The following is a 27456-nucleotide window of genomic DNA, read 5'->3' as shown; positions in this document are numbered from 1 at the left end:
TCCGAAACTTCAAACATCTTTTAGCTAATATTAAGGCAAGATGATACAACCATATTGCTTTGACAACAGAATCACTTCAATTTGTTTGAAGAAGAATTACCAACAATCGGATTGTTTCTGTCAGTCCTTTGGTGCCTCTGAAGTCTGTACACACTGCTTAACACTAAAATATTGCAATAAAAGAAGGGTTGCAAACATATAAAGCAACAGTAACCAACTGGTTCACAAGAACGCATCTTTCTCAAGTAGCTTCAAAACCTCTGTTTGGTCGTTGAGCTTTGCTACATCAATCGGAGTTTTACCATCCAGATTTTGGAGGGTCCTGTGACCAAAAGAACACATAGCCTTTGTGATTTTTCTTGTTCTCCTAAACAAGGGAAACATACTAAATGAACAAGCCCACCTTTTTCTACTAGATGTTAAACAGAAAAATATCAAAGATCTAATCCCCTAAATATCTCGAGGCAGGCGCTTACTATGACAATATCTAGAATTCTTGGAAGGATGGCAAAGAGGGCCATAATACATTGATGGGAGAAAACGTGAAGGGTCCCAATAAATTCGAGCAAGGAGCAAGGAGCAGTGCCAATGAAGATAAAGGGCCCACAGCCACAATGATTTACTGCAAGGAGGCATGGACAGCAAGGATCATCCCCATGTGGAGGGGCATCGAGAGCCATGATGTTTTGATGTGAGGAGGAATGAGAGGCTCCAATGAAATTACATGGAGGGCTAAAGGTGCTTGAACTGATGGCTGAAACATGTGACCCATAAGGACGATAACCTTACCCTCATGCTCATCATCTATACAAAATTGTTCTCTCACCTCATTCCCCGTAAACCATGTAACAAGGAAACTTGTGAAGCTACACCTGAAGAAATGATTATAATATGCACTGAACAAAATCCTTTAGCTTGGAAATGAGAACCGAACCTCCACAAACTACTAAAATAATCAACAAAAGGAGAAGAATACTTACACAGCCGCTCCATTTTTTAATAGGAGCTCAACGCACTCCTGTCTTCCATATCCAGCTGCATAATGAAGAGCCGTGTTGTTGTTCTTATCCACAGCATCTACAGCTACTCCAGCCTCCAAGAGCACCTCAGCGCACTTGACCTGCAAGGAAAAACAACTCCATGTTAATGCTTAAAGCATTCCTGCAAAATGTTTATAGCTATTACCCCACACAAAACAGAAACCTTACATCACATGACAATAATCTCAAAATTGTATAGAATTTTAATTATAGCTGCATACCCCAACTTCCCCTAAAAGACGGCCCGCATGGGTGTTGATGCATTTAATATTTAATTTTTGTCAAAAAAAGATGCCTTTAAAAAGTTTCACGTAAACTCACCTCTCCATAACCACAAGCAAAATGTAAAGCAGTCCGCCCTTCAGAGTCCTTTTCATCTTTTTCAGCTCCATCTGCAAGAAGGGCCTTCAACGCCTGCAACATCAGACATTCATTGAGGGTAGATTAAGAACCATATGTGACGAAGATAAACATTGTCTTACTCAAACCCTCCTCTTCATGTCACCGGATGTAAGAGACTCTTCAAATGCAGTGGCAAATAAGAAAGGCAAAGCATCACATTCAAAACAAAGGAACCCGCATATACTAAAGAAGTCCAAGCATCTCCATTGTGTAAGTTATTCATGCCAGCAGAAACAATCGCTTGAAGAGAGCCAAACAAAATGGAAGTGATCGGAGAGAGACCTCCACATCCCCAACACTTGCTGTGTGATGCACAGTCAATTCCTCGTCTTCTTCCGCAACCTCTTCCTCTCCTTCGCCTGCATCTGCAGCTTCATCTGCAAACGGCATTCCTCCTGGAAGTGCAAACCCCATGACATCACTGAGCTTACTTAACACCTCTGGATCATTCCAGTACCTGCACAAAACAAACCATAAGATAAATGCTAGGACCTCTATAATTGAACTAGTCAAGATACTTCTACCTACCAATGCACCTAGTTGCTCACTGAAGGCATGAAGAAGACAGACTCACAAGGGCAGACCCCAGCCAATGGCAACAAAGTCACGGCAGTAGATATATTCAAACATCTAGCATGGAGGTATTATTCAGCAGCCAGCCACAGCTACTACACGGTAAATTAGAGAAAACAAAAGTAAAAGCAATGACCTTAAAATGCTGAAGGCAAGAGGGAAAGCAATGGCAGGATAGGCATTAAGGCGCCTCACCAAAAATATACTTTCATCAAAACACTCCATTTCTCTACAACTTCCACAGCAAAGCCAGTTCTTACTTCATCATGGCTGAAGGTCCTCCTGTTTCGATCTCCTCCAAAATGGGCTTCAAGGTTGGATCGCTTCGAACCTCAGCCATTTTGGATTCTAAATGCTCTTTCCGTGCAGGGTTTGTTAGGTTTTCTAACATACCAGCCATTCCAGGATCCTGAGAAACAAGTAAGCCAATCACACATTCATTCCTATGCACCCAACGTCAAAAAGCAATAACAGCTAATGCCAGCTAAATCCCGTGCACAAAAGAGTACATTGAAGAGAACCTAATAATGTACAAAGGAGCCAAGGCAGTATTCTCGCCTGCATGAGTGCACCGCCAAGTTTCTCAGCCATGGTCATAAACTGAGGATTCTGCATAACCTGTTGCATGGCATTGAAGTATTGTTGAGTGTCTAGTTGGGGAATACCATCTCCAGCACTTTGCACACTGCGTTGCAGCTGTTCAGCCATGTTATTAAAAGCAGGATCCTTCGCTATTTGTTCGGCAAGCTCCTTAATGCTTGGATCCTACACCAAAAGCAGTGATAATTGACTCCTATCAATAACAGAATGTTAATGCATCATATTAATACCCAAGGCCTGTGTCACATCAATAAAGCTTCTTCACAACATAGTGCATAGACCTCACTAGCAGCTTTCAAAGAAAATCAATGAAACTGCTTGTGTCTTGGTGAATTTTTATTATAGCATCTCAAGCTTATGACATCTCAAGATCTAAACTAATATTTAAAAAGAGATGGTTAGATATTAGCATAAGTTTTTCACAATCACAAGCATCTAAAAGGAAGAGCTGACGAAAGCCATAACAGTTGGGATGTTTATACATATCGTGAGGACAATTTGAGTTACAGTTGGTTTCCCACCGCACTTACTAATGCCAGTAAAGCGAACATTCCATTAAAAATGGCCATTCCTAAGTGCTCGACTAAAACAAATTAAAACCATGAAGGACTTATAACTAGAGCACAAGGTCTTGAGTTAACCCACTCTAGCTAAGAGTCCCTACTTGTCATCAATGGACAGTCATGGTGGGATAGTTACCACTCACATTTGCAAGCAGCAGCATTTGTATTGGATCCAGAGTTTTAGGGCAAGGGGCAGTAGACTCATGGAGAGGTGGCCAGGGGGTGGGAGAAGACATTGGTGCCAAATCAGACTCACAGGAGAACCATCAAAACTGAGTTGGACTTCTACAGGAACAAAATGGGCCTATTTTCATATGCAGCTGCCTTGACAGACAGGTTTGTAGTTGGATCAGCTTTATGGTGGGAGGATTATGGAGCTGATGTTAAAAATTGTGCATCTCAGTGTGTTTGGGGTATTGCCTATTTATGAGGTTTTATCCATTTATCTCTTGGTCGTGGGCAGTCGGCCAGCTCTCTTGCATCACCATAAAAAGGGCCCTCCCATATTCACTTGTTCATCCATCTAACCTATTCACAGGCGCATGTTCTACACCATCTGCTGGCTGGTATCGCCATTGTAAAAGCCTCTTGCTACATAACATGATGTTCATTGTCTGATGTCTCTCTCTAGCTTTGCTCTCCCCCTCTCCTATGTTTTGCTTCCGCATTGTGCAACTTTATCATGGTATCAATCTCTTAGGTGACCAGCACTTCAAGGCGGCGGTGGTGAGTTTCCTTACTACAAGAAGTTAAACGTTTTTTTGGGGAGCAAAAGAAGGCTTGCGTTTTTTGCTACATATGCAACAAAAGGCTGCGTTTTGTGCAATTTTCCAAGCAGCTGCATTTTCCTCACCACTTAGCGGCTGCGTATTCATCATAAAGGCTGCTTTTTTCACATTGGTGGCTGCGTTGTTTTCTAGGGTGCTGTGCTTCAGCTTTGGTGGCTGCGTTTTTGTGGTGGCAGCAACTCTTTCTCTCCTATGCTATCTTCTCCATATCCATTGTTGTTGTTGGTGTGTGGGCTGCGTTTTCAGCCCTGGGCAGCAGTGGAGTTGTTTCTTCATGTGTGCTTCAGCCTTGCCTTCACTTGAGAGGGGGCTGTCGGTCCTATGGCATTTGGAGCAAAGCCCTGGACAGCAGTTGGTGGTCCTCTTCTTCACGTGTAGACTTGTGGCCTCCCTCTCTCCTATGTTTTGCTTCCGCATTGTGCAACTTTCTCAACTGACACCCCGGAGTTGCAGCTTTATCAGCGGTTGGCCATTTGCATTCTTAGCCAAGGGGCTAGTGTGAGGGCAAAAGGACGAAAGGACCAGATGTACGAGAGATTAAAGAAAAACAACACAGCATGAAATAGGTGAGTGAGTCTATATATAATGGTGAGTGAACATATGTACAAGTGCCCTCTGATGTGAGGTGACTCTGAGTAGTAGACCAGTGCAGAAGCAAAGTGAATATCGGAGCTGAAGCACGGTCGGTGACGAAGGCTCGCGTCGATGTGAGGCAAAGGCACTCCGTGAAGTGGTCAATGTCGAAGGCTCGCATCGATGGATGCAAAGGCACTCCGAGGTGGTAGTGGGCAGCAGAAGCTGAAGTGTTGATGATGCAGACTTTGGTGACAAGGATGTTGCAGTACTTGAATGGTGATGAAGAGCAAAGAGGGCTACCGTCCCGAGTGGTGCAAGCTCTGGTGACAAGGGTGCTGCAATGCCTGAGAGGTGATGAGGAGCAGACAGGGCTACCATCCCGAGTGGTGTAGTGGTGCAAGCTCTAGTGACAAGGGTGCTGCAATACCTAAGGGATGGAGAGGCGCACCGAGGGCTGCCGTCTTGTGTGGTAAATTGTAGAAGAAAAACGATGATAAACTGTAGCAAACAGTGGGCTGCTCTCCCAAGTGGTGTTCTGATGATAAAACGCTGAGGTGTTGTACTGTGTAGCAGAGAGTGGGCTGCTGTCCCATGAACTGAAGATAAAAACGCTGATGTGCTCTGTGTAGCAGAAAGGGCTGCTGTCCCATGAACTGATATGAAACGCTGATGATATGTAGCAGAAAGCGGGCGGCTGTCCCGAGGTATGCAGCTGAAGGAAAACGCTGCAGATATGCTGTCAACGAAGAAGATGTAATGATGTAGGGCAGGCGCCGGCAGCAACAGCAGCAGCAGATCGATGATGTGGTACCGGATATGTCTATGAAGTGGTACTAAAGGAGCTCATTTGGTCACATAGAGTCAAAGAAGAGGAATCGCCTTGGCATAGCAAAGGCGAATGATAATGCAAACTTGCGTTTAGCAATGATGACTCAGTTGGTAGTCCTAGAGCAAAGGGAGATGCAGTTGATGCGGATTCTGGCTATCCCACATATGGAGACCTGTTATTCCCATGATTGATCATTGTACTATGTAGTTTTGATTTATCATGTATTATTGATTCACCTGTCCATTTTGGAGTTTTCTCAGTATATGATGTTTTGTACATCTATAATTTCAATGTACTTTGGTTCTTTTTTTTTAATCAAAAGTGAATATATGGCATGGCATTCCCCCGTTCCCCCGAAACGTTCCCGTTTCCAAGGTCAAAACGTTCCCCCGTTCCCGTTCCTTGGTACACACGGTGGTGGTCTGACTACGAGGTGGTCTTGTGATTTGTAGGCCTCATTCTAAGGTGGTGCACGCATCTATCTCTTAAGCTCAGGTTGGCTTGATGGAGTGAGCCTACTATTGGGAGGTGAATTTGCCACTTGTTGCTTTCCTCATGTGTAATCTATGCATGTGTGAATGCTGAGTCGACATCACGAAGATGCCATACATGATACGGAAGAGTAGATTATCAAGTAATATGCAACACATTTTGCCCTTGTAATACTAATATGTTTTCCAATTAAAGCTTGGTTGGATCTTCCTTTTTTACAAGAAGATGAGAAATGTGAGATTGGACTGCTAATTTTTTAACAAATGTAAGGTTATTTCAGTAAAACAAAACCACATTTGTAACTCGGGTCTAAAGAGGTCTAGAAATACTGACCAACAGGCCCTTTTTAAAATGTAAAATTTATAAGTTATGGCCAACTTTAATATTTATAAGCCCATGTGTTCACACACATTTAAATTAGGGACTGGACATTATCACATTAGGGTGCCCATGAGCATTTCAAATACCCTTTTAATATTGTGTACCCTTTTGAAAACGTTTGGATAAACTCTTACATGAGTTATTATAGTAATTATTCACGTGGAGAAGCTGGTTGCACTTCTCTTCTCATCACCTGCTATTCTCCCTCATTCTCTCCATCGCCTATCTCTTCAAGGGCTGAATTGCTGCATTTTTCTCCACCTCCTGCTCTCACATGGACTGTACCTACTGAGAACTCACACGTGTGCTGAAAACCAGACTGTACTTGCTACCTACGTGGACTGTACCTACCTGTACCTGTTGGATTGTACCTTCCTATACTTGATGGAATGTATCTACCTATACCTACTGCTAAATTCCACACGTGTGCTGAATCTGAACTGTACTTCTGAAATCTGATTGTACCTACTGCTGAGTTTCACACGTGTATTGAATCTAGATTGTATCGACTGAATCTGGACTGTACTTGCTGAATAGTACATGCTGTACCAAATTGTACTTGTACCAGGTGCCCTCATGTTTTCTCATTTGTGTAAATCTGAAATTTGTTAATTTAAATTCAAAGAAACCTTGAAGTTTTGTACACAGTAGGAACAAAGCATGTATATGCTGACCATGCTCAGGAAGTTGGTTCTTGGTGTGGTTAGTATTTTTCCCTGTGGTGGTGGTGCTAACCGTACCCTCAGAGCCTCTAAAAACCAGTGAAGGTTAGACACACCAGGGAATTTGGGAGCAAAGCTTATTGGGGAGAACCAGGCCATCTTCACTCCGCGGTGTGCCCCTTGGCTTGTGTTAGTACGGGCGTGCCTGTTGGTGCACGGTCCCAAAAGACCAATGAAAGGCAAGTGTGCACCTAGTGAAGGTGGGAATGAGCCTATGATTTGAGACTTTTCCAACCAACACATCTTCATCAACTTAAACCAATTTTGTTTGAGTTGTATTCACTCCCTGATGGAGAAATCTGGCCTATCAAGCCCGTGACACTTGTACATATAAATACTCCAAGAAATACAAAATGTATTGAGAGGGGGATCGGCCCTTTTCGGCCCCAGTGCTGGTGTCATGTGTATTTTTGGTATTTCCAGTATTTATGTTGCTGATGTTGTCTCCATTGTTAACTTTCAGTTAAGATAAGTGTTCTAAATATGTGTATATTGTCTTCCGATCTGTAGGCCTCCTGTAGGGAGCGGTCACATTGGTATCAGATTCCGATCGTCTCTCTTCCTCGAGAGGAGACACAAAGTTTTGAGATCAGAAGCAAGTACGAACACTCGACTCAACGGAGAGCCAAGGCAACCCATTGGAAGTGCCGAATTCGAGGGACCAATCAAGTGCCTCACGAGATTTCGATGCATTGCATGGAAGGCATAAGCCTCTGGAGAGAGTCTATGACAGTGCATTGATAGGATAGCCATCACGTGGTAAAGAGCCCATGCATGAGGAAGAGCCCAATGCATTGAGAGCTGAGTTGGAGCACATGAAGAGGCTCTTGCAGGCAAAAGAGCAAGAGCTGAAATTATTGCATGAAGACCCCCATGTACAAAGTGTCATAGAAACCAAGAAAGCTGATGCTATGGTGGACATGACTTTTGAGTCTATGGCTCGAGAAGTGGGCAAGAAGCCAAGGGAGTTGGCACTCTCTTATCTTATTCGAAAGGGTGACCTAAAAGAGGGAGAGGATGGACAGCTTATGTTCAAGAATCCACCCCGTTTGAAGCATGGAGACCCAACCTCTCAAAGGTTGAGATCATATTTGTAAAGAAGAAGTATCGGTCACTTCTCGCCATGCATCCACTCCTCACGGCATAGGAGGAACAGATTCATGCATGCTGAAGGCCATATGGATTCTAAGTATGTATATCATGGGGACAGTGGTCGGCATGCAAGCCAAAAGACCTTGCCTATTGAGTTGTCTTGTGGCGAGACAAGGCATCTTTCAACGAGGTCACATGCAGTGGGGCCACAAGTGTACTTCTATATTACATGGATATGAACACATGCAAGGCTCGACTTGCATTTTGTGGTGATGACACACGCCCACTTATCATACAGCTAACCATGCCTCAAAGGGGAGGTGCTCAAAGAGCTCCTGAGGTAGAACCTGCTCCCACACAAGAGCAGAAGAGATGGGACTCTAGGGATGCTCATTGATAGCCCTTTCAGTGAAAAGGACTGCTATTCCGCACATTCGTTCTTGCAAGACATCGAAGCTTGCATGGGACACATTGGAAGCAATGTATCAGGTACGCAACGAGACAAGAGTTGCCTACTTGAAGAGGAAATTGGATCTTCTTTCTATGGATGAGGATGACTCCATGGCAGATCATCTCACCAAAGTGAAAGATTTGCAGGAACAATTGCTCAACATTGATGAGGTTATCCCAGCCAGACAGCTGGTCACCAACACTCTTCATTCTTTACCACCTTCCTACTTGGGCTTTCACACCTCTCTCAACCTCTCTATGAGAGGAGGTGGTGATCCCGTCACTTTTGAAGAGCTAGTGGGTTTACTCTTGCGGGAAGAGCAAACAAGAGCAAACTTATCGAGCAACCGTGGTGGAGACAAGGCATTTACAACCAAGGATAAGGGTAAAGCAAAGAGCTTTAGGCATGGGGGACAACAATCTAGCAAGGCTGGTCATGGACAGCCCTCTTCTGGTGGTGAAAAGTCTGACAAAGGGGATGCAAACAAGCCCAAAAAGAATCGCAAATGTCACTACTGCCATAAGCATGGACACTACATCAGTGAATGTAGAAAGCGGATTGCAAAAGAGAGAAGGAAAGAAGCAAGCGATGCAGTAGCAGACTCTTCTGATGACAAAGCACAGCAATCAGCTAATGTAATTCAGGAAGAGTACACTTTTTTGGTCACATGCACTAGTGACACACCAAGTGCTTCAGACAATGATATGTTGGACATTGCATTTGACAGACAAGATATATCATGGTATTTTGATAGTGGTGCTTCAAGCCACATCACTTCATGCAAAGATGTATTTCAGCACTTGGTTTATGCTTCAAATGGCTGCGCTGTATCACGTGCAAATCATACCACATATCCAGTAAAGGAAATTGGCAATGTCATACTTATTGCAGCCAATGGTGCCAATATATGTATGAAAAATGTGTTGTATGTTCCAGGGATAAAGAAAAATCTGCTCTCCGTCTCAGCCATAAACGACCAAAGTTTAAAGGTTGAATTTGAAGATGGGAAGTGTTTGGTAAAAGACCCATCAAAGGGTTATGAAATAGTCACTTCTAGAACACAATACAAAGGCTTGTATAAGCTGGATAACTATGACAGGCGTAATTATGATTGCAAAAACAGTGGCTGCCCACTATGCGTGATGCAGAGCTATGGCATGCTCGTGTTGAACGAGTGTCGAACAAAAGCTTTGAAAACCATAACACCATTTGAGGCTTGGTATAGCCGAAAGCCAACAGTGGATTATATGTGTACATTTGGGTGTTTGGCGTATGCACATGTGCCAGAACAACTCCGAACGAAGCTAGATGATAAAGCAATAAAATGCATTTTTGTGGGCTACAACAATGAGAGTAAAGGATACCGTCTTTATAATCCAACAACACGCAGGATTTTTGTCAGTAGAGATGTGGTATTTGTTGAAAATTCGGTACAACCCATGTACAGCTTGTATAAAAGTAATGATACAAGCATCCAAGACATGTTTGATGGACTATTACCCATTGCAATTAGGGGGGATTCAAATCAGCCAGTCCCTACACAAGAAAATCCTCATGTAGAACATGTGGAACAACCAGCCATTTAGCCCCCTTCTATGGAAGAAGTAGAAGATCTTGTCAGGGAAGAGCAAACAGCCATAGATACAGCCAAATCGGTGCCAAGATGGTTGCTAAAAACTTTGCAAGAAAGCAAACTTGCAGCTCCACTCACAAGTAGAACAAGGGCTAGTTCCAGCCATGCATTGAATATGCACCATGGGGAGTCTGCATTAGCCATGGGTGGTCTCTTTGATTCAAAAGAGCCTTCTTCTTATGAAGAAGCTCATGAGAATGAGCATTGGGTGCAGGCTATGCAAGATGAAATCTCTTCTATCATGAATACTTGGGATCTTGTGGAATTGCCGAAAGGCAAGCATGTCATTGGAACAAAGTGGGTGTACAAAGTCAAAAGGAAGTCTGATGGTACTATTGACAGGTACAAAGCAAGACTTGTAGCTAAAGGCTACTCCCAAAAAAAGGGAATAGATTATGAGAAGACTTTTGCTCCTACTTCAAGAATAACTACAATAAGATCAGTGATTGCATTCGCTGCACATAAAGGATGGAAAGTGCAATCTTTTACTGGATCTCGTTTGCTGACCAGCTGGTCTCAACGGAGAATCTAGAGTGATATTGTTTTTGTTGAGAAACAAGGAAGGATGGAAATTTTGAGTTATGATATCTATAACCAATAATTGTTTGTTAATGGATTATTTTATAAGTTAAAGTTTAAAGAGGAGTGTGTGCGTATCTGTATTCTAAAGCAAAAGTTTAAAGAGGAGTGTGTGCGTATCTGTATTCTAAAGCAAAAGTTAAGAAAGGCATTCAATTATGGGTGGGTGAGTACTTGTCTGGTTCTACCAATTCCAGTGATTTGGACATCAAAACTGCATTCTTAAATGGGGATTTACAGGAGGAAGTATATGTAAATCAGCCCATTGGTTTTGTAGTTCCTAGTGAGGAACATAAAGTATGCAGGTTACACAAAGCATTGTATGGGTTAAAGCAAGCTCCAAGAGCTTGGTATGATAAAATACATGCTCATCTAACCAGCCAAGGGTATGTGAATAGACCAACAAAAAGCACATTGTATGTGAAGAAAACCAGTGCCAATATTCTCAGTGTCACCTTGTATGTAGATGACATGCTCATTACAGGTACTAGCAAAGCACAAATTTCAGATTTCAAAGCTAAATTGAAAGATGAATTTGATATGTTAGATTTAGGGCCTTTACACTTCTATCTCAACATAGAGTTTATGCATCCAGATGATGGCATTGTTATCCAACAAACTAAGTACATAAAAAGTTTGCTAAAAAGGTTTCACCTGCTGAATGTAAGCCCATTTCTACTCCGGTAGAACCAGGTGTACGGCTTACTATGCATAATATTGAAGAGCCTTTTGAGGCCGACATTTACAACCAAGCAATGGGATGCCTCATTTACTTGTGTAACACGAGGCCGGACATATTTTTTGAGGTTTCTTTGTTGAGCAAATTCATGCACAACCCAAGCACAAAGCATTGGCAAGCAGTCAAACGCATTTTTCGTTATCTTCAGGGTACCCTGGATTTTGGTTTGTTCTATCCCAGGGGGGACAGCTTGCAGCTTTATGCATACACTGATTCACATTGGGCTGGTGATTATGATACCAAGCAATCCACCAATGGGAATTGTTTTTTTCTTGGCAGTTCATGCATATCTTGGTTGAGCAAAAAGCAACCCACTATTGCGACATCTACTTGTGAGGCTGAGTACAGGGCAGTCTTCATAGCTACAATAGATTGTGTATGGTTGAGGAGATTATTGGCTGATCTTCATGAGTGTCAACAGACACCCACCACCATTCTCACTGATAGCCAGAGTGCTATGGCTGTGGCACGAAATCCCGTATTTCACACACGTACCAAGCACATTGAGATTCATTATCACTATGTCAGAGAGAAGTTACGTGCAAGGGAGATCAGTTTATCTTACTGCCCTACACAGGATAATGTTGCAGATCTATTCACAAAGGCTTTACCTCCAGAAAAGTTTGAAGCTTTCCGCAAAGCTTTGGACTTACTCTCATACAGAGAGTGATCTGCTACCTTGTACAAATTCACACTTTCACTACAGGGGGGATTTGTAGACATATGCTCACTTATGGTAGTGCTATGCGTGAACAGGACTTAACCAAGGGCACTTTTTTCCATGGGTTTTTTCCCTTGGATATCAAGTGTGAAAGGACACTCTACATATAATATTTTGTACTTCTATATTATATGGATGTGACACACATGCAAGGGTTGACTTGCATTTTGTAGCTACCACACTTTTGACTCTCTCTCTCTCTCATATTTCTGTGTGAGCTTCTTCTTCCTGCACCTAACCCTAATGTGCAGGTTTTTGTGTGTGTGAGTGTGTCAGTCCAACACCAACAACAAGAACCAAAGACACATGTCACTTTGCTTAGTGAAACACCTAAGATTGCCCATGAAGCTCATGCAGAGAGAGCTGCCTCGTTGGACAAGGGCAAGAGAAAGAGCCAAGAACTTGAGCCTCATGCCAAAAAGCTCAAGGAGTTCAAGGCAAGGGACAAGTCAATGAAGTTTGATGCCTACCATGGGGAGTTTGATGCCTCTAAGGTGCTTGCTTTTGTGGCTCAATTTGATATTGCATTTAGTGAAGAGCACTTCACTGAGAAGTCCAAGATCCGTCATGCAAGCATGTTTTTGAAGGGGACAGCTGTCCATTGGTGGATCACTGAAAAGACCACCAAAGACCCCATATGCACTTGGAAAGAGTTCAAGGACAAATTTTATGCCCAATTTTTGCCTCTAAATGCAGAGCATACACTTCCCCAAAAGTGGGATAGACTTGATCAAAACGATAATGAGAGAGTGCAAATTTTGGAAAGTTTTGCTCGAGGTTACTCCTTTCATGCAACTTTCCGAAGATGAGAAGAAAAGAAAGTTTCGTTCCAGGTTGCAACCAACCTACCGTTCGGGCATCGAATTGCACCCGAAACAACTCACTTTACACCAGCTTATAGCATATGCTCTTGCTACGGAGCAATTGGTGCTCAAAATCAAGCAAGATCAAGGTGGTTCCAAAGACAAAGAGAAGGCTATCCCAAACCTGCAAAAAGGTGGACAGCCACCTAAAAAGAGCTTTCGAGAAGAAAAAGAGCTTTCGAGAAGTCCAGAAGAGAGGTAAAGCTTAAAATACCTCATCCAAGGATAATGGACCAAAGAAGAACAGATCTGGCTCGACTCTCGAGCAAAGGGAGCAATATGCAAAGGAGAAGAAATGCTTTTCTTGTGGCAGTAAAGAGCATATGTTTAGGCAATGCCCCAACCACAAACAAAAGCATGAGAACAAGCAACCCAAGGCAAATGTACATGCAATTCTCGATGTGCAGGAAAACACGAAGCATGATGGTAAAGAGAGAATGGTATGCAAAGCATGGGATCAAATCAAGGATCAGCTCGCTCTATTTATGTTTGATGATTGTGCAACAGATAATTTCATCTCTACCCAGATGGCAGCCGCCTTAGGTATTGAGGTTGAAGACATAGAGTCTCAAATTGAAGCAAAAGCTGCCTTTGTTGGTAAAGAGGTGCAAGTTACCCCACTTATTGGGATGTTGCGCATACATATTCAGGGTTATCTTGATCATGAGCATTTCTTGGTTGCACCACTAAATGGATGTGATGTATTGCTTGGCAAGCCATGGCATCAGAGGCTTGAGCCCCGCAAAGAGTACAAGACAAACATAATTTCCTTGATGCATAAAGGCTGCATGCATGTTATTGATGCTGACAAGGAAGGAGATTCTATTCCAGTTGTATCTCACATCCAGATTAATAAAGCAATGAAAAAACTTTCAGCATATTTGGTTTTTGTTCGTGTGATAACATTGAACCAAGTCATGAAAACGTGGATGTTTTAACTTAGGATAGGCTGAATTTTCTTCATGCATACAAAGATTGTTTTGCTGATGCACTGCCAGGTGAACTACCTCCTCAAAGGCCCGAGGATCATCGCATAGATCTTATGCCAGGTGGTTCTCCACCTAACAAACCCGCATAACGTGTGAGTGCAGCACAACAAGAAGAGATTATGAAGCAGGTTAATGAGCTTTTGGAGAAAGGTTTGGTTCAACCAAGCTCCTCACCTTTTTGTTCTCCCGTACTTCTTGTACAAAAGAAAGATGGATCATTCCGCATGTGTGTGGATTATAGAGCTCTAAATAAGCTCACTATCAAGAACAGATTTCCAATCCCGCGCATTGATGACATTTTGGATAAGCTTGATGACTCGGCTTGTTTCAACCGTATTGATTTGAAGAGTGGTTATCAGCAGATACGAGTGGTGCCAGAGGATGTCCACAAAACTGCATTCAGGATAGCTTTTGGATTGTATGAGTTTTTGGTGATGCCGTTTGGTCTCGCCAATGCCCCAACCACATTCAATCGTATGATCGATAGGATATTCTGACCCCATCGAAAATTCACAGGTGTATTCTTTGATGACATCTTGGTTTTCTCCAAGAATGAGCAAGAGCATAGGACTCATTTAGCTACAATATTTGAAGAGTTGCGGAATAAACTCTTCATTAATGCCAAGAAGAGTGAGTTCTTTCTTTCAGAGATACACTGTTTGGGCCAAATTGTATCCAAGGATGGTGTAAGAATGGATCTTGCCAAGATTGAAACCATTCGGAATTGGCTAGAGTTGCAAAATGTACATGAGGTACGTAGCTTTCTGGGATTATATTCATATTACAAGAGCTTCATAAGGCATTTTGCTATGATTGCCATGCCTTTACATGATCTCACAAAGAAGAAAGCCATTTTTAAATGGACCTCAAAGGAACAAGATGCCTTTTTGCAACTCAAGAATGCTATCATATGTGGACCCGTCTTGATTGTTCCCGACTTGCAAAAGCCATTCAAGGTGGAATGTGATGCATGTGGAAATTGTATAGAGACTGTCCTAAATCAAGAAGGTCATGCAGTTGCGTATGAGGACCGTCAATTGCATGATGCCGACCTTCATATGGATATCTATGAGAAAGTGCTCTTGGTTGTAATTCATGCCTTAAAGATATAGAAACATTATCTTCTTGGGGCTGAATTTGTAGTCAAGACAGATCATCAAAGCTTGAGATATTTTCTATCTCAAACAAAGCTTTCGGAGAAGCAGATGAGAATGGCAAACTTTCTTTCCATGTTTCATTTTCATATTGTACATACTCCGGGAAAGAAGAATGTAGTGGCAAATGCATTGTCCAAGAGGCCTTATGTGGCTTCAGTTTCAATGGCCTATCATAGAGACTTATCTGCCATGCGAGATTTGTATCATTTGGATGCTGATTTTTGCAATATATGGACTGATTTGATGGCTGGTCACTCACAAGCCTCTTATGTGATCAAAGAGGGTTATCCTATGAAGGATAACTGCTTATGTGTGGTGAAGGATATGCATCCAAAGGTTATGGAGGAATGTCACGCTCCACCTTATGCTGGTCATAGAGGTATCATGCCTACTACATGCATGATTGAGAGATATTTCTTTTGGCCAAGCATGCATAAAGACATTGAGGCATATGTATGCACATGTATTACTTGCCAAAAGGTGAAATTTGATAGGCAAAAGCCTCCAAGTTTGCTTCAACCATTGCCTATTGCCTCGTAACCATGGAGAAGCATTACTATGGACTTCATTATGGATTTGCCTAGATCCCAACATGGAAATGATGCTATTTGGACCCTTGTGGACAGGTTTAGCAAGCAAGCTCACTTCTTGCCTGTCAAGAAAACCATTAAAGTTGATAATATGGTGAAGCTTTTTCTTGCTCATATTCAAGCATCATGGTATGCCAAAGTCCATCATTGGGAATAGAGATCCCAAGATTACGAGCCTCTTTTGGAGGGCTTTATTTGATAACATGGACACTAAACTTGAGTTTTTATCAACTTATCATCCCCAAACGGATGGCCAAAGAGAAGCTGAAAATTCAGCCGTGTTGGATTTGTTGACGTGTTATGTGGCAGATCAAAGGACTGCGTGGGAGAAGTATCTTCCACTTGTAGAGTTTACCTACAACAACACAGTTCATGCCTCCACGCGAAAGGCCCCGTTTGAGATTATTTATGGCAAAGTGGTCTTGCCACCCATCCTTCGTACTAAGGATGAGATTTTTGCAGCTGATGAGTATGTGCGTGACTTGGATGTAGCCTTTGCTCAAGTGCGGACAGCCATTGCAAGGTCACAAGACAAGCATAACAGGATTGCTAACGAGCATAGAAGGGACATATGAGTCAAGGAAGGTGATTGGGTATTGCTGGAATTTGAGAAAGCTAGGCTTCGAAAGAGGCCAGGACGAGAGGGATCATATCCAAAGCTTTCTACTAGATATTATGGACCCTTCAAAGTGGTTGACAAGATCAATGAAGTGTCCTTCAGGCTTGCTTTACCCAGCCATTGAAAGATTCACAATGCCTTTCATGTGAGTCTTTTGCGGAAGTATGTGGGGCCAGATCCAAAGGAGCCTGTCACAAAAGATCCGCCAGAAGTTGATGAGCTTGAGGATATCCTTCAACCAAAGCAGCTTGTATTTCACAAGGAAAGAAAGTTACCACATGGGAAGCTTTCCAGGAGATACCTTGTGAAATTTAAAAATTATTTGCCAACTGATGCAAAGTGGGTAGACGAGGATTATTTTGCTGACTACCCTCAGCTGCATATCTTGAGGCTTTTCAATTGAGGACAACTGTTTAGAAGCCCGGGGGATATCACCAATTGGTCCATCTCCATTTTTGGAGTCACTTCTATGGGACTGTCACTCCATAGAGTGGCCAGATTTGTGCCATGTTCACATGGGACCAGGCCAGTGTCCCATGTGAAAGGGCCAATCTTTTGGTGTCACATGAACGGGAACCAATTTCGTGCCACCCGTGACCTGCTTCGTGCTGTATGGACGGGAGCCTGTTGGTGCCACCCGTGTATGGCCAGGCTAGCGTCTTACCTATGGGACTATCACTCCATAGAAAGACCAGGACATCTTTTTTATATTTCTATCGCACCAGTTTTGTGCCTGACAGGAACTCCTTGTACAAGTTTCATGAAAGGGAGATTTCATCCATTACATGTGCACATGCATTTATGCCTGCATGCATAAATTTATTTTTGCATGACTGGTTTGCGTGTCTGCCTATTATGCCGTGCCAGTACACTTGACGGAAACAGGTGGTAAGTATTACCATTTTCTCCTTTTTAAAATGTAAAATTTATAAGTTATGGCCAACTTTAATATTTATCAGCCGATGTGTTCACACATTTAAATTAGGAACCGGACATTATCACATTAGGGTGCCCATGAGCATTTTAAATATCCTTTTAATATTGTGTACCCTTTTGAAAACCATTGGATAAACTCTTGCATGAATTATTATGGTAATTATTCACACGTGGAGACGCTGGCTGCACTTCTCTTCTCATCGCATGCTATTCTTCCTCATTCTCTCCATCGCCTACCTCTTCAAGGACTGAATTGCTGCATTTTTCTCCATCGCCTGCTCCCACATGGACTGTACCTGCTGGGAACTCACTCACATGTGTACTGAAAACCAGACTGTGCTTGCTACCCGCGTGAACTGCAAAGTAGGAACGAAGCATGTATATGCTGACCATGCTCAAGAAGTTCTTCCAAATGTGGTTAGTATTTTTCCGTGTGTGGTGGTGCTAACCGCGCCCTCAGAGCCTCTGAGAGCCAGTGAAGGTTAGACACACTAGGGAATTTGGGAGCAAAGCTTATTGGGAAGCCAGGCCATGTTCACTCCGCACTGTACCCCTTGGCCTGTGTTAGTACGGGCGTGCCTGTTGGTGCACAGTCCCGAAAGACCAGTGAAAGGCAGGTGTGCACCCAGTGAAGGTGGGAATGAGCCTGTGATTTGAGACTTCTCCAACCAACACATCTTCATCAACTTGGACCAATTTTGTTTGAGTTGTATTCACTCCCTGGTGGAGAAATCTGGCCTATCAGACCCGTGACACTTGTACATATAAATACTCCAAGAAATACAAAATGTATTGAGAGAGGGGCGGACCCTTTTCGACCCCAATGCTAGTGTCATGTGTATTTTTGGTATTTCTAGTATTTATGTTGCTGATGTTGTTTCCATTATTAGCTTTCAATTAAGATAAGTGTTCTAGATATGTGTATATTGTCTTCCGATCTGTAGACCTCCTGTAGGGAGCAGTCACAGATTGACCCCCCCCCCCCCCCCCCCCCCCCCCCCCGCGTGTCCCCCTGGCCAAGGTGGTCAAGGAGAGACTAGCATGTATGGATCTTGGAGTGCTAGCCTCTCATGCGCCTCCAATGAAACCTGGGAGGTGGACTTGATGATCCTGCCATAGTCACAGGGAATGAGCATTTTTAGACTCGGGAATGTTAGGATGGCAGCATCTTCTCGTTCCCACTCATGTCCCATGTCACTCTATAGTCACAGGGAATGGCAATTCTCAATCTTTTCCATCCCTGTTTCTTATCCCCATTTCGCGTCCCATGCATAGTAGCCAAGAGTTTCATGAAAAAGGTTTTTGAAACGCGTTTCAAAACGTTTCATTGCCAGGCCCAAAAGTATAAAAAAGGTTTCATAACTAAGAAGGGAGGTGTAGTACCAAAAAACAGGAAACCTTCAACAAGTTATACAAAACTTTATAAGACTTTCAACAAAAAGCATGTCAACTTGAACTTACGGACTTACAAAATTGTAGATAAAAGCAAGACATTGCAATTTGCGTACTTGAAACTTAAGCCTAAAACATGTTTAAAAATTTTATTTAATCTTTTAAAAAAACACCTGATAAAAAACTCGTTTCAAAAAAACCAAAACATTTAGTACTTTCAATGAACGTTTAAAACGCGTTTCATTGCTATTATGAACGCTCCCATGTGACTATGGATCCTGTAAACAGGGAGGAGACTCTAGGTACCCCGTTCTTTGCATAGACTGCACGGCTAGGCCGTAGAATTCAAATATGCCCGAGGTTGAGGGCACCCTGACAACAACAAGACACTGGCAGTCTCAGAGCTTCTCATCATTTTTTTACTCAATTTTTTGAAAGAGGCTCTAGGGCAGTTTTTGACCTCCAAAGATCACCCTCTTTTTGTGGTCACTTGCACACAAGAGTTTGGCGGTTGGCACGTGGTTGGCCATTGGCGGCGCCAGTATAGACCAAGAGCTTGTCCGAAGTGTGGCCACCTTCAAGAGTCCCAACGACATTGTCTTTGGGATTGCCCGAAGGCTCAGCAAGTTTGGCAACAGATTCTCCGCATTTTCACAATGGATAGACCTCTACCCGTATCATTTCATGGGGCACTGTTGCTTGGGCCACTGAGGCTAAGGTTGTCATAGCTTATGAGGAGGAAGGTGCGGGGCTAGCCCTTCACATCTCTCACCTTCGCATTTCGTCAGTACCAGTCCCAGCCCTATCTACTGATCACTAGACTTTGGGTTTGTGTAAACCGGCCTTCAGAAAACAAAGGGCGGTGAAACAAACACTCGCACATAAAACACTTCAACACCATTGAGGACCTAGAAAAGGAAAACAAACAGGGGAAGCTAGAGTGCTCCTGCAAAAAGTACACGGACACCGATTGGCCCCAAATCGCAGTGGCGCCCCTTGCGGTATTTCTTTAATTGATTATAAGAGCTTTGATTACAATATAAGGCTGGGAACTCAGCCGTCCCAATAGAACTCCTGAAGCCTGCAAAGAACCTGCATCTGGCTTCTTGTCCACTCGGCATCCACAAATGAGTCCAGCCATTGTTCACATCGAAAGACTCTCTCACATTGAGTCTGCATACAGAAGCTTTCTCCCATGATCAAGGCTGCCACAACCATCCATAGCCTCTCACACTATGAACAGCATCACACCCTGACACATCCAGTGCTCCTGTATCACAACACAGACTCCCAAACTGTCTCTCAGAAGAGTATCACAGCACAGCATAACATACAGTCGACACACCTGTACAAACCCTCTCTACCATCCAAGGGTGTACTATCCATCTCTGTCATGGATTCCCTGTCCCCTGTCTTGTCAGTAGCAAGGCTGTACCAAACATGTGTCCATTCCTGTACCCTTTGCCTGCATGTGACCTATCTCCTGGAGAAACCCAAAAACATGTTTCCTCGAGAAAACCTACGACCTGTTTCCACATGAAACCCTTAGGCCTGTTTCCCTTTGAAACTTCTGTTCTGTTTCCCATACATCTAGTTACCTGTTCCCTCATGAAACATCTGGCAACATAGAGATTCCCATACTGTAGGTCCCACTGTTCCTTTCTAGCAGGAAGAAAACAATCTGCTCCATGAGCACGCGGCCATGCGAGCTTGCATCACTCCCATGCCAAGAAACATAACCAAAAGACCTGTGCCTGTAGCCAAAAACCCAAGCACACATAGCTGAATTTGCAGCCACACAAAAACAGCCCGTAAACTGTCCCAAAACAGTCCTGAATCCAAAGCAAAGAGAAGCTGAAAGTTCCATCAGTTGAACGCCATCGACATGATGTCTATGTTCATGGAAAACCAGCTCCCTGTTCAGTCCAATCCTCCGCTTTTGCACCAAGAAAAAGATAGAAAAGCGCCTGCAGCCATGCGCTTTTTCTCCTATCAAAAGGTGCCCTGAAAACTGCCCAAGCAACAAACAGTCCAGCCTCCTGTATGCTGCGCCTGAAATCCAGCCCACCTGTTGGCAAGGAAAAGAGAGAGAGAGCACGCCCAGCTCTGTGCGCCTGCTGTCTTGCAGCCGCCTGCAAGAAACGCAGCCCTGCAGCCCCTGCCTGTATGCGCCTCTTTTTCAGAAAACTCCCCACGCACAGCAGCCTGTATGCGCCTGTTTTCTGTCCTGTCCGTACAGCTGTCCGTACAGTCGTACGGACCTGCAAGCAATCCCCTGTGCGCAGCCAGCATACAGTCCAGTTCTACGCAGCCACCCCAAAAAGCACATGCGCCTCATCTAGGGGTAGGCGCCTCTTTTACCTGACAGCCCTCCTCTTCCCCAAAAAGCACACGTGGCCCCCAAATAGCATAAGGGCCACGTCTTTCTTTAATGAAGGGCTTTAAAAATGATTTTAAAGGTTTTTAAACCTTTTAAGCTAAAATTTCTTTGCCCCCCTTCACACTTGGGGTTGTCCACACATGGGCTCCCTTTTTGACTCCAACCTGATGCCATTCACACTGTCCACCATGTCCCCGTGCACACCTGCATCTTGTCCAGAGAAAAACACAGGGTCGTGACATACCCCCCTCTTGAAAAATGGCAAGCGTCCTCGATTGCACTCAATGGCACAGTAAAGCATCTCATGAGCAAAGATACCCCATATGGCAAAAACAATGGCCTTCCAATGCATCTGGATGATAGAACAATCATCCTGCACAATAAGCCACACTGTCCTCTTGCTTGTTCCTTCAGAACCTACAGCAAAAGTCTAAAACCAAATGGAAACACGTTAACTGTGTTAGCCAAAATAAAAACCATGCATCATTCTAAATATGGCACACATATGCATGTCACACATATGCATTCGCAAACAATATGCTCCTCAAAATGCTCTACCTACTCCAAAGTAACAGTCTAAGGGCTGCTCGCAAGCCTTACGCCCATGGGCATCCAAAAGGATGCACGACTGAAGGTAAAACATGAGCATATGCAAGCACTCAATGCATCCAAACACTACATCCAGTAAGTACTTTCCCACATATGTGTCATGGTCATCCCCCAGGAGTCACATCCAGTGGTGCATCCATGAACATAATAAAGCACTTGATGTATCATACCAACATACATGCAGCACATGACACAATGCAGAGTATTTCCCAATGTATTCTCAATGGTACCAGGATTCAATGGCACCAGAATACAAAAATACCTCTACCTCAAAAAGTGTATGCATACATGCACAAATAGAGTTCGATCCATATTTCCATGAACCAAACCAACTCTAGGACTGCTCGCAAGACTTATGTCCTCCATAGAGTTATCCATAGTTGCAGCTAGAGTTCATGGTGTGCGCGACTGTGAACCATACTCAACCACCATCTCCTGTGACTAGTACACAATATCATAGAAGTCCCATAAGCAGATGTACTGTCAGCCTCAGTACCTTCGGGTGAATACAAAGATGTCACCAAGCGACTCCTAGATAACAACTGAGCCTGTCTATAACAAGGGAGCAGAGGTGCTACCCCCCTCTTGAGCATCAGGCAATGCTCCAGACCTATGCTCTGCTGAACCTGAATGAGCCGTAACAAGAGTCGACTCCAACTCATAGGCATCAAGATAAAGCTGCAACTCCTGAGGTGAATCTGCTAAGTCACCCTCCTCCATCCACTTCGCATCCATTAGTGAACCTCCTCCATCCACTTCGTATCCATCAGTGAATAGCTCTTGAACTTCACAGGATAGCGACGGGAAACCTTACCCTGTACCTTTCTTTCCTTATGTGCCAGTATATGCTCAGGAATAAGAACCTCGTCAAGTTCCTCTGCTTCCATCTGAGCCTCATCTGATACATCCTCAGGCACCCAAAACCTGCTTGCACTCCACCCAAGTGATAAGCACAAGTCCTCGATGAAGCATAGTAGATCACCACTGCTAAACATAGAAAGAAACTGTCTTCCGAACCCAAGAAGCCTCCATGAAGATACCACCAGTGACAAACTGTCGAAAGCCATAGCCTTCAACGCATCTCCTGCACCATAACACTTCAACTACTTCTTGTTCCTGGCCGACTACTTCTTGTCCTTGGTGTCTTTTCTCCTGAACTTCATCTTCAGATCTTGCTCTTCACCTAATATAGGCAAAGACACAAAATCCTGCACTGTGTCCTGCACTTCTTTTTCACTTTCCTCATGTTGAAGCTTTTGATGTGACTCTCATGAGACAACCACGAGCTCGCCCCCTTAGGAAAGTTGGCGATTGTCCCAACCAAAGCAACCACGGACTCGCCTCCTTGAGAAAGTCGACGATGTGTCCCGGCAACGGAACCTTGTAAACCGGCCTTCAGAAAACAAAGGGCGGTGAAACAAACACTCGCACATAAAACACTTCAACACCATTGAGGACCTAGAAAAGGAAAACAAACAGGGGGAGCTAGAGTGCTCCTGCAAAAAGTACACAGACACCGATTGGCCCCAAATCGCAATGGCGCCCCTTGCGGTATTTCTTTATTTGATTATAAGAGCTTTGATTACAATATAAGGCTGGGAACTCAGCCGTCCCAATAGAACTCCTGAAGCCTGCAAAGAACCTGCATCTGGCTTCTTGTCCACTCGGCATCCACAAATGAGTCCAGCCATTGTTCACATCGAAAGACTCTCTCACATTGAGTCTGCATACAGAAGCTTTCTCCCATGATCAAGGCTGCCACAACCATCCATACTACATAGCCTCTCACACTATGAACAGCATCACACCCTGACACATCCAGTGCTCCTGTATCACAACACAGACTCCCAAACTGTCTCTCAGAAGAGTATCACAGCACAGCATAACATACAGTCGACACACCTGTACAAACCCTCTCTACCATCCAAGGGTACTATCCATCTCTGTCATGAATTCCCTGTCCCCTGTCTTGTCAGTAGCAAGGCTGTACCAAACATGTGTCCATTCCTGTACCCTTTGCCTGCATGTGACCTATCTCCTGGAGAAACCCAAAAACATGTTTCCTCGAGAAAACCTACGACCTGTTTCCACATGAAACCCTTAGGCCTGTTTCCCTTTGAAACTTCTGTTCTGTTTCCCATACATCTAGTTACCTGTTCCCTCATGAAACATCTGGCAACATAGAGATTCCCATACTGTAGGTCCCACTGTTCCTTTCTAGCAGGAAGAAAACAATCTGCTCCATGAGCACGCGGCCATGCGAGCTTGCATCACTCCCATGCCAAGAAACATAACCAAAAGACCTGTGCCTGTAGCCAAAAACCCAAGCACACATAGCTGAATTTGCAGCCACACAAAAACAGCCCGTAAACTGTCCCAAAACAGTCCTGAATCCAAAGCAAAGAGAAGCTGAAAGTTCCATCAGTTGAACGCCATCGACATGATGTCTATGTTCATGGAAAACCAGCTCCCTGTTCAGTCCAATCCTCCGCTTTTGCACCAAGAAAAAGATAGAAAAGCGCCTGCAGCCATGCGCTTTTTCTCCTATCAAAAGGTGCCCTGAAAACTGCCCAAGCAACAAACAGTCCAGCCTCCTGTATGCTGCGCCTGAAATCCAGCCCACCTGTTGGCAAGGAAAAGAGAGAGAGAGCACGCCCAGCTCTGTGCACCTGCTGTCTTGCAGCCGCCTGCAAGAAACGCAGCCCTGCAGCCCCTGCCTGTATGCGCCTCTTTTTCAGAAAACTCCCCACGCACAGCAGCCTGTATGCGCCTGTTTTCTGTCCTGTCCGTACAGCTGTCCGTACAGTCGTACAGACCTGCAAGCAATCCCCTGTGCGCAGCCAGCATACAGTCCAGTTCTACGCAGCCACCCCAAAAAGCACATGCGCCTCATCTAGGGGTAGGCGCCTCTTTTACCTGACAGCCCTCCTCTTCCCCAAAAAGCACACGTGGCCCCCAAATAGCATAAGAGCCACGTCTTTCTTTAATGAAGGGCTTTAAAAATGATTTTAAAGGTTTTTAAACCTTTTAAGCTAAAATTTCTTTGCCCCCCTTCACACTTGGGGTTGTCCACACATGGGCTCCCTTTTTGACTCCAACCTGATGCCATTCACACTGTCCACCATGTCCCCGTGCACACCTGCATCTTGTCCAGAGAAAAACACAGGGTCGTGACAGTTTGTGCCAAAGATGATAAATTTGTAACAGCATTACAGTCAGGCACATCCAAAGAGCTCCATAGAGCTAACTCATCGAAGGCACCCACTCCTGCGGAGTCCATTAGGAGCACTTGTCTCGACTCTCAACATCATTCATACCGTCCGAGGGCCAACGCGCAAAGTTGCAGGGTGGACTTGACCATACGCGGAAGCGTCAAGAAGCCTTCTTGAGGCTCTAGTGACCTGGCCCTTTTCTCACAGATAGAGGTGGTGAGCCCACTTGGCACTACAATGAAATTGAGACCAATAGACCTTAGCCATTTCAGCCATTTACTCATCGTTTCCAATATGCCTTGCCTAGGAAACAGCATTTCCACGTTGCAAGGCCCTGCCCTGACAGTTTCCTACTACTGTGTTTGCTATGGCTTTTATCCTCTAGGATCAAAAGGCTCGCAAAAAGGCATGGTATATCTCTTGAAAACCATCTAGATCTCAATGGATTTGGAAGGTAGCAAAGAAGGGAAAGATCGTATACAAAGATCAAAGGATACCTCTCTTAGAGGGCGTCTAACAACATCAGATCTGTTAACCCTAATTGCGGGAGACTACAACCAGCTTAAGGAAAAGCATGAAGAAACAAATTTAACCAAACAGCTAGCTGGAGAACGAACACCTTGTCAACTATATCACAAGATCCATACATATAAAAGTTGGTTAGGTCTTGATGGCAAATTGCAACCACGACAATTTTATAAAGCTGTTTGTTATGAACTTGACAACCTGCTTTTCCCCTTGCACCACTTCATGTAGTTGGCTTGTACATGTCTAGTCACACCAAAATAAGTTGGCAGCCTCCTGAACCACTAGCTGAAACAATTCTACAGATAAAATGTGGCTATTTTCTTTTTTTCTCCCTTACAATATATCCATCCGGCATTATTTATAATGCTCATATAAAATTATCTAAACTCTAATTTTCTACTTTGTAGTACAAACGAGAGAAACACCTATGAAATTGAAAAATGCACAGTTCAAGAGTACATACATTCAAGAGGCCTGACATGGCTGAAAAATCAAACGGATTTTGAAACTTGACTTCCTCCTTAGAAGAAGCTGTCTTTTCACCTGCCGAACCTTCTTGCTCTCCAACTAGCTTAGTGCTTGAAGCCTCAGCACCTTTGTCGCTTGCTCCATTTTCCTTAATATCTGCACAAATTTGACTATTTTCATTACCAAGATCGTGTTGCTTACCTGAATATTTTACACAAAGAGATTTGACAAAGTAAATGTACTGCATGCTTGAAAAAACTGGATCCTATCTTACTTCATAATCTATGCATAAATCAGTAAAACATACCATGCGACTATAAATTACGGCATTAATATCTCACTGGCAGCAGATATGGCTCTGGAAGAGCCTCAATTGCCAGGACGAGGGTGACAGACAGTAAACATGCATTCGACGACCATGTCCACAGCAACTGTGTAACCAGCCTGATAATCCCCAAGGATAAATGACGTGTTTGATCCCATTGATATGTACACTATTTATCTGTCAGATTATTTGGCAGAGATATTAATAAGAAGATCGTGGAATAAATACCCTAAGCTAGGTGCTGCGATTAGAAACACTTGAACTGCAATCATCAGCTTCCACCGCTGGCAAGCTAAGGTTTGAATGTACTAAAAGTTATAAAGAAGAGGCCACGGTAAAATCCTTTAGAGCAGAAGCTAATGTGCGACTCTGCTGACAAAACCCTAATCCAGAGAGAAACTAAACGGACAATCAAGTTGTGGATCCACTCAATCCCTGTATTTTCAATCGGCTGAAAACCTAGCTAGCATGTTCCCTTCTTAACTCTTGGATCTCCTGATCTCCTAAGTGCTGGCTTCTTGAATCTGACGAGACCCTGGCAGCGATGATGAAACCCTATCATAAAATTTTCAGCTAAGTTGCAATCCCTTCTGCTAAAATGAAACCGTAACAGGTGTATTTCAGCTCAGAAAACACCCTAACAGGTACGTTTCCGCTTAAATAAAAGCAAAACAAGCGTGCTTCTTCTCAGAAGAAACCCTAGCCGATAGGTAAACAGATAGGTTTCTACTCAGATGAAACCCTAAGAGACACGTTTCTGCTCAAATGAAGCCTTGACGGATGGCTCAGATGAAACCAAACATTCTTGGATCAAATAAAACCCTAACCGATTAACCGGTCTGGTTTTGTAAAAGCAAAACCTAATCATAGCAGCTTGAGGTGATTTGAACTGACCTGAAGGTGCAGAAGCCATAGCGGCAGAGTGAAACCCTTGCTTTCTGAGGCGCTGCAACGAGAGAAACCCTTCGGCGCAAAGCCTTGCTAGCTCCAAGCGATCTAAGCAGCTGTCTTTTTTGTTTGTGGATGGGGTTCTCTTTACACCACAACACGCCTGGATGTAAATGAGCTGTAATCACTCCCTCATGAGGACCCGTTTCACATGCACATGGACAAGGACCTTTACACAGGGCGCTAGAAAATAATGACTATGCCCAGCGGATTGTCAAGCCTTTTTTGGTGTGCTTGACCTAGACCACCGTGCTGACTA

The 27456-nt window shown here is 43.8% G+C and overlaps 1 protein-coding gene across 2 annotated transcripts; it reads right to left on the bottom strand.

Annotated features, from left to right (window-relative positions):
- On the bottom strand, positions 1-27413 carry LOC147632134 (ankyrin repeat domain-containing protein 2A-like). 2 transcript variants are annotated; one of them, XM_086808762.1, is made up of 9 exons: positions 27144-27281; positions 26232-26426; positions 25920-26080; positions 2574-2780; positions 2276-2424; positions 1725-1899; positions 1362-1454; positions 981-1120; positions 1-322 (listed from the first exon to the last, which is right to left on the bottom strand). In XM_086808762.1, the coding sequence occupies exons 3-9, from the start codon at positions 25935-25937 to the stop codon at positions 223-225; spliced, it is 882 nt and encodes a 293-aa protein (XP_086664888.1). In that variant the 5' UTR covers positions 25938-26080; positions 26232-26426; positions 27144-27281; the 3' UTR covers positions 1-222. The 2 variants fall into 2 exon arrangements, with proteins under 2 accessions (XP_086664888.1, XP_086664887.1); XM_086808761.1 differs by lacking the exon at positions 26232-26426 and having other exon boundaries at positions 27144-27413.
- Between the last annotated feature and the right edge of the window lie 43 nt (positions 27414-27456).

This window comes from Cibotium barometz, chromosome 14 (genome assembly GCF_041138505.1).
Source record: "Cibotium barometz isolate CiBa-2024 chromosome 14, ASM4113850v1, whole genome shotgun sequence".
Lineage (NCBI taxonomy): Eukaryota > Viridiplantae > Streptophyta > Polypodiopsida > Cyatheales > Cibotiaceae > Cibotium > Cibotium barometz.
The sequence above is the reverse complement of the archived record's forward strand: the minus strand, read 5'-3'. Positions and strand labels throughout refer to the sequence as shown.

What these genes read in the sequence shown, in the direction of transcription:
- LOC147632134 (XM_086808761.1), bottom strand. An exon ending in TTGGCGGTGCACTCATGCAG is followed by an intron (nt 2,425 to 2,573) that starts GCGAGAATACTG and finishes CTTGTTTCTCAG; the next exon opens with GATCCTGGAATGGCTGGTAT. An exon ending in GGACCTTCAGCCATGATGAA is followed by an intron (nt 1,900 to 2,275) that starts GTAAGAACTGGC and finishes TGTTTTGTGCAG; the next exon opens with GTACTGGAATGATCCAGAGG.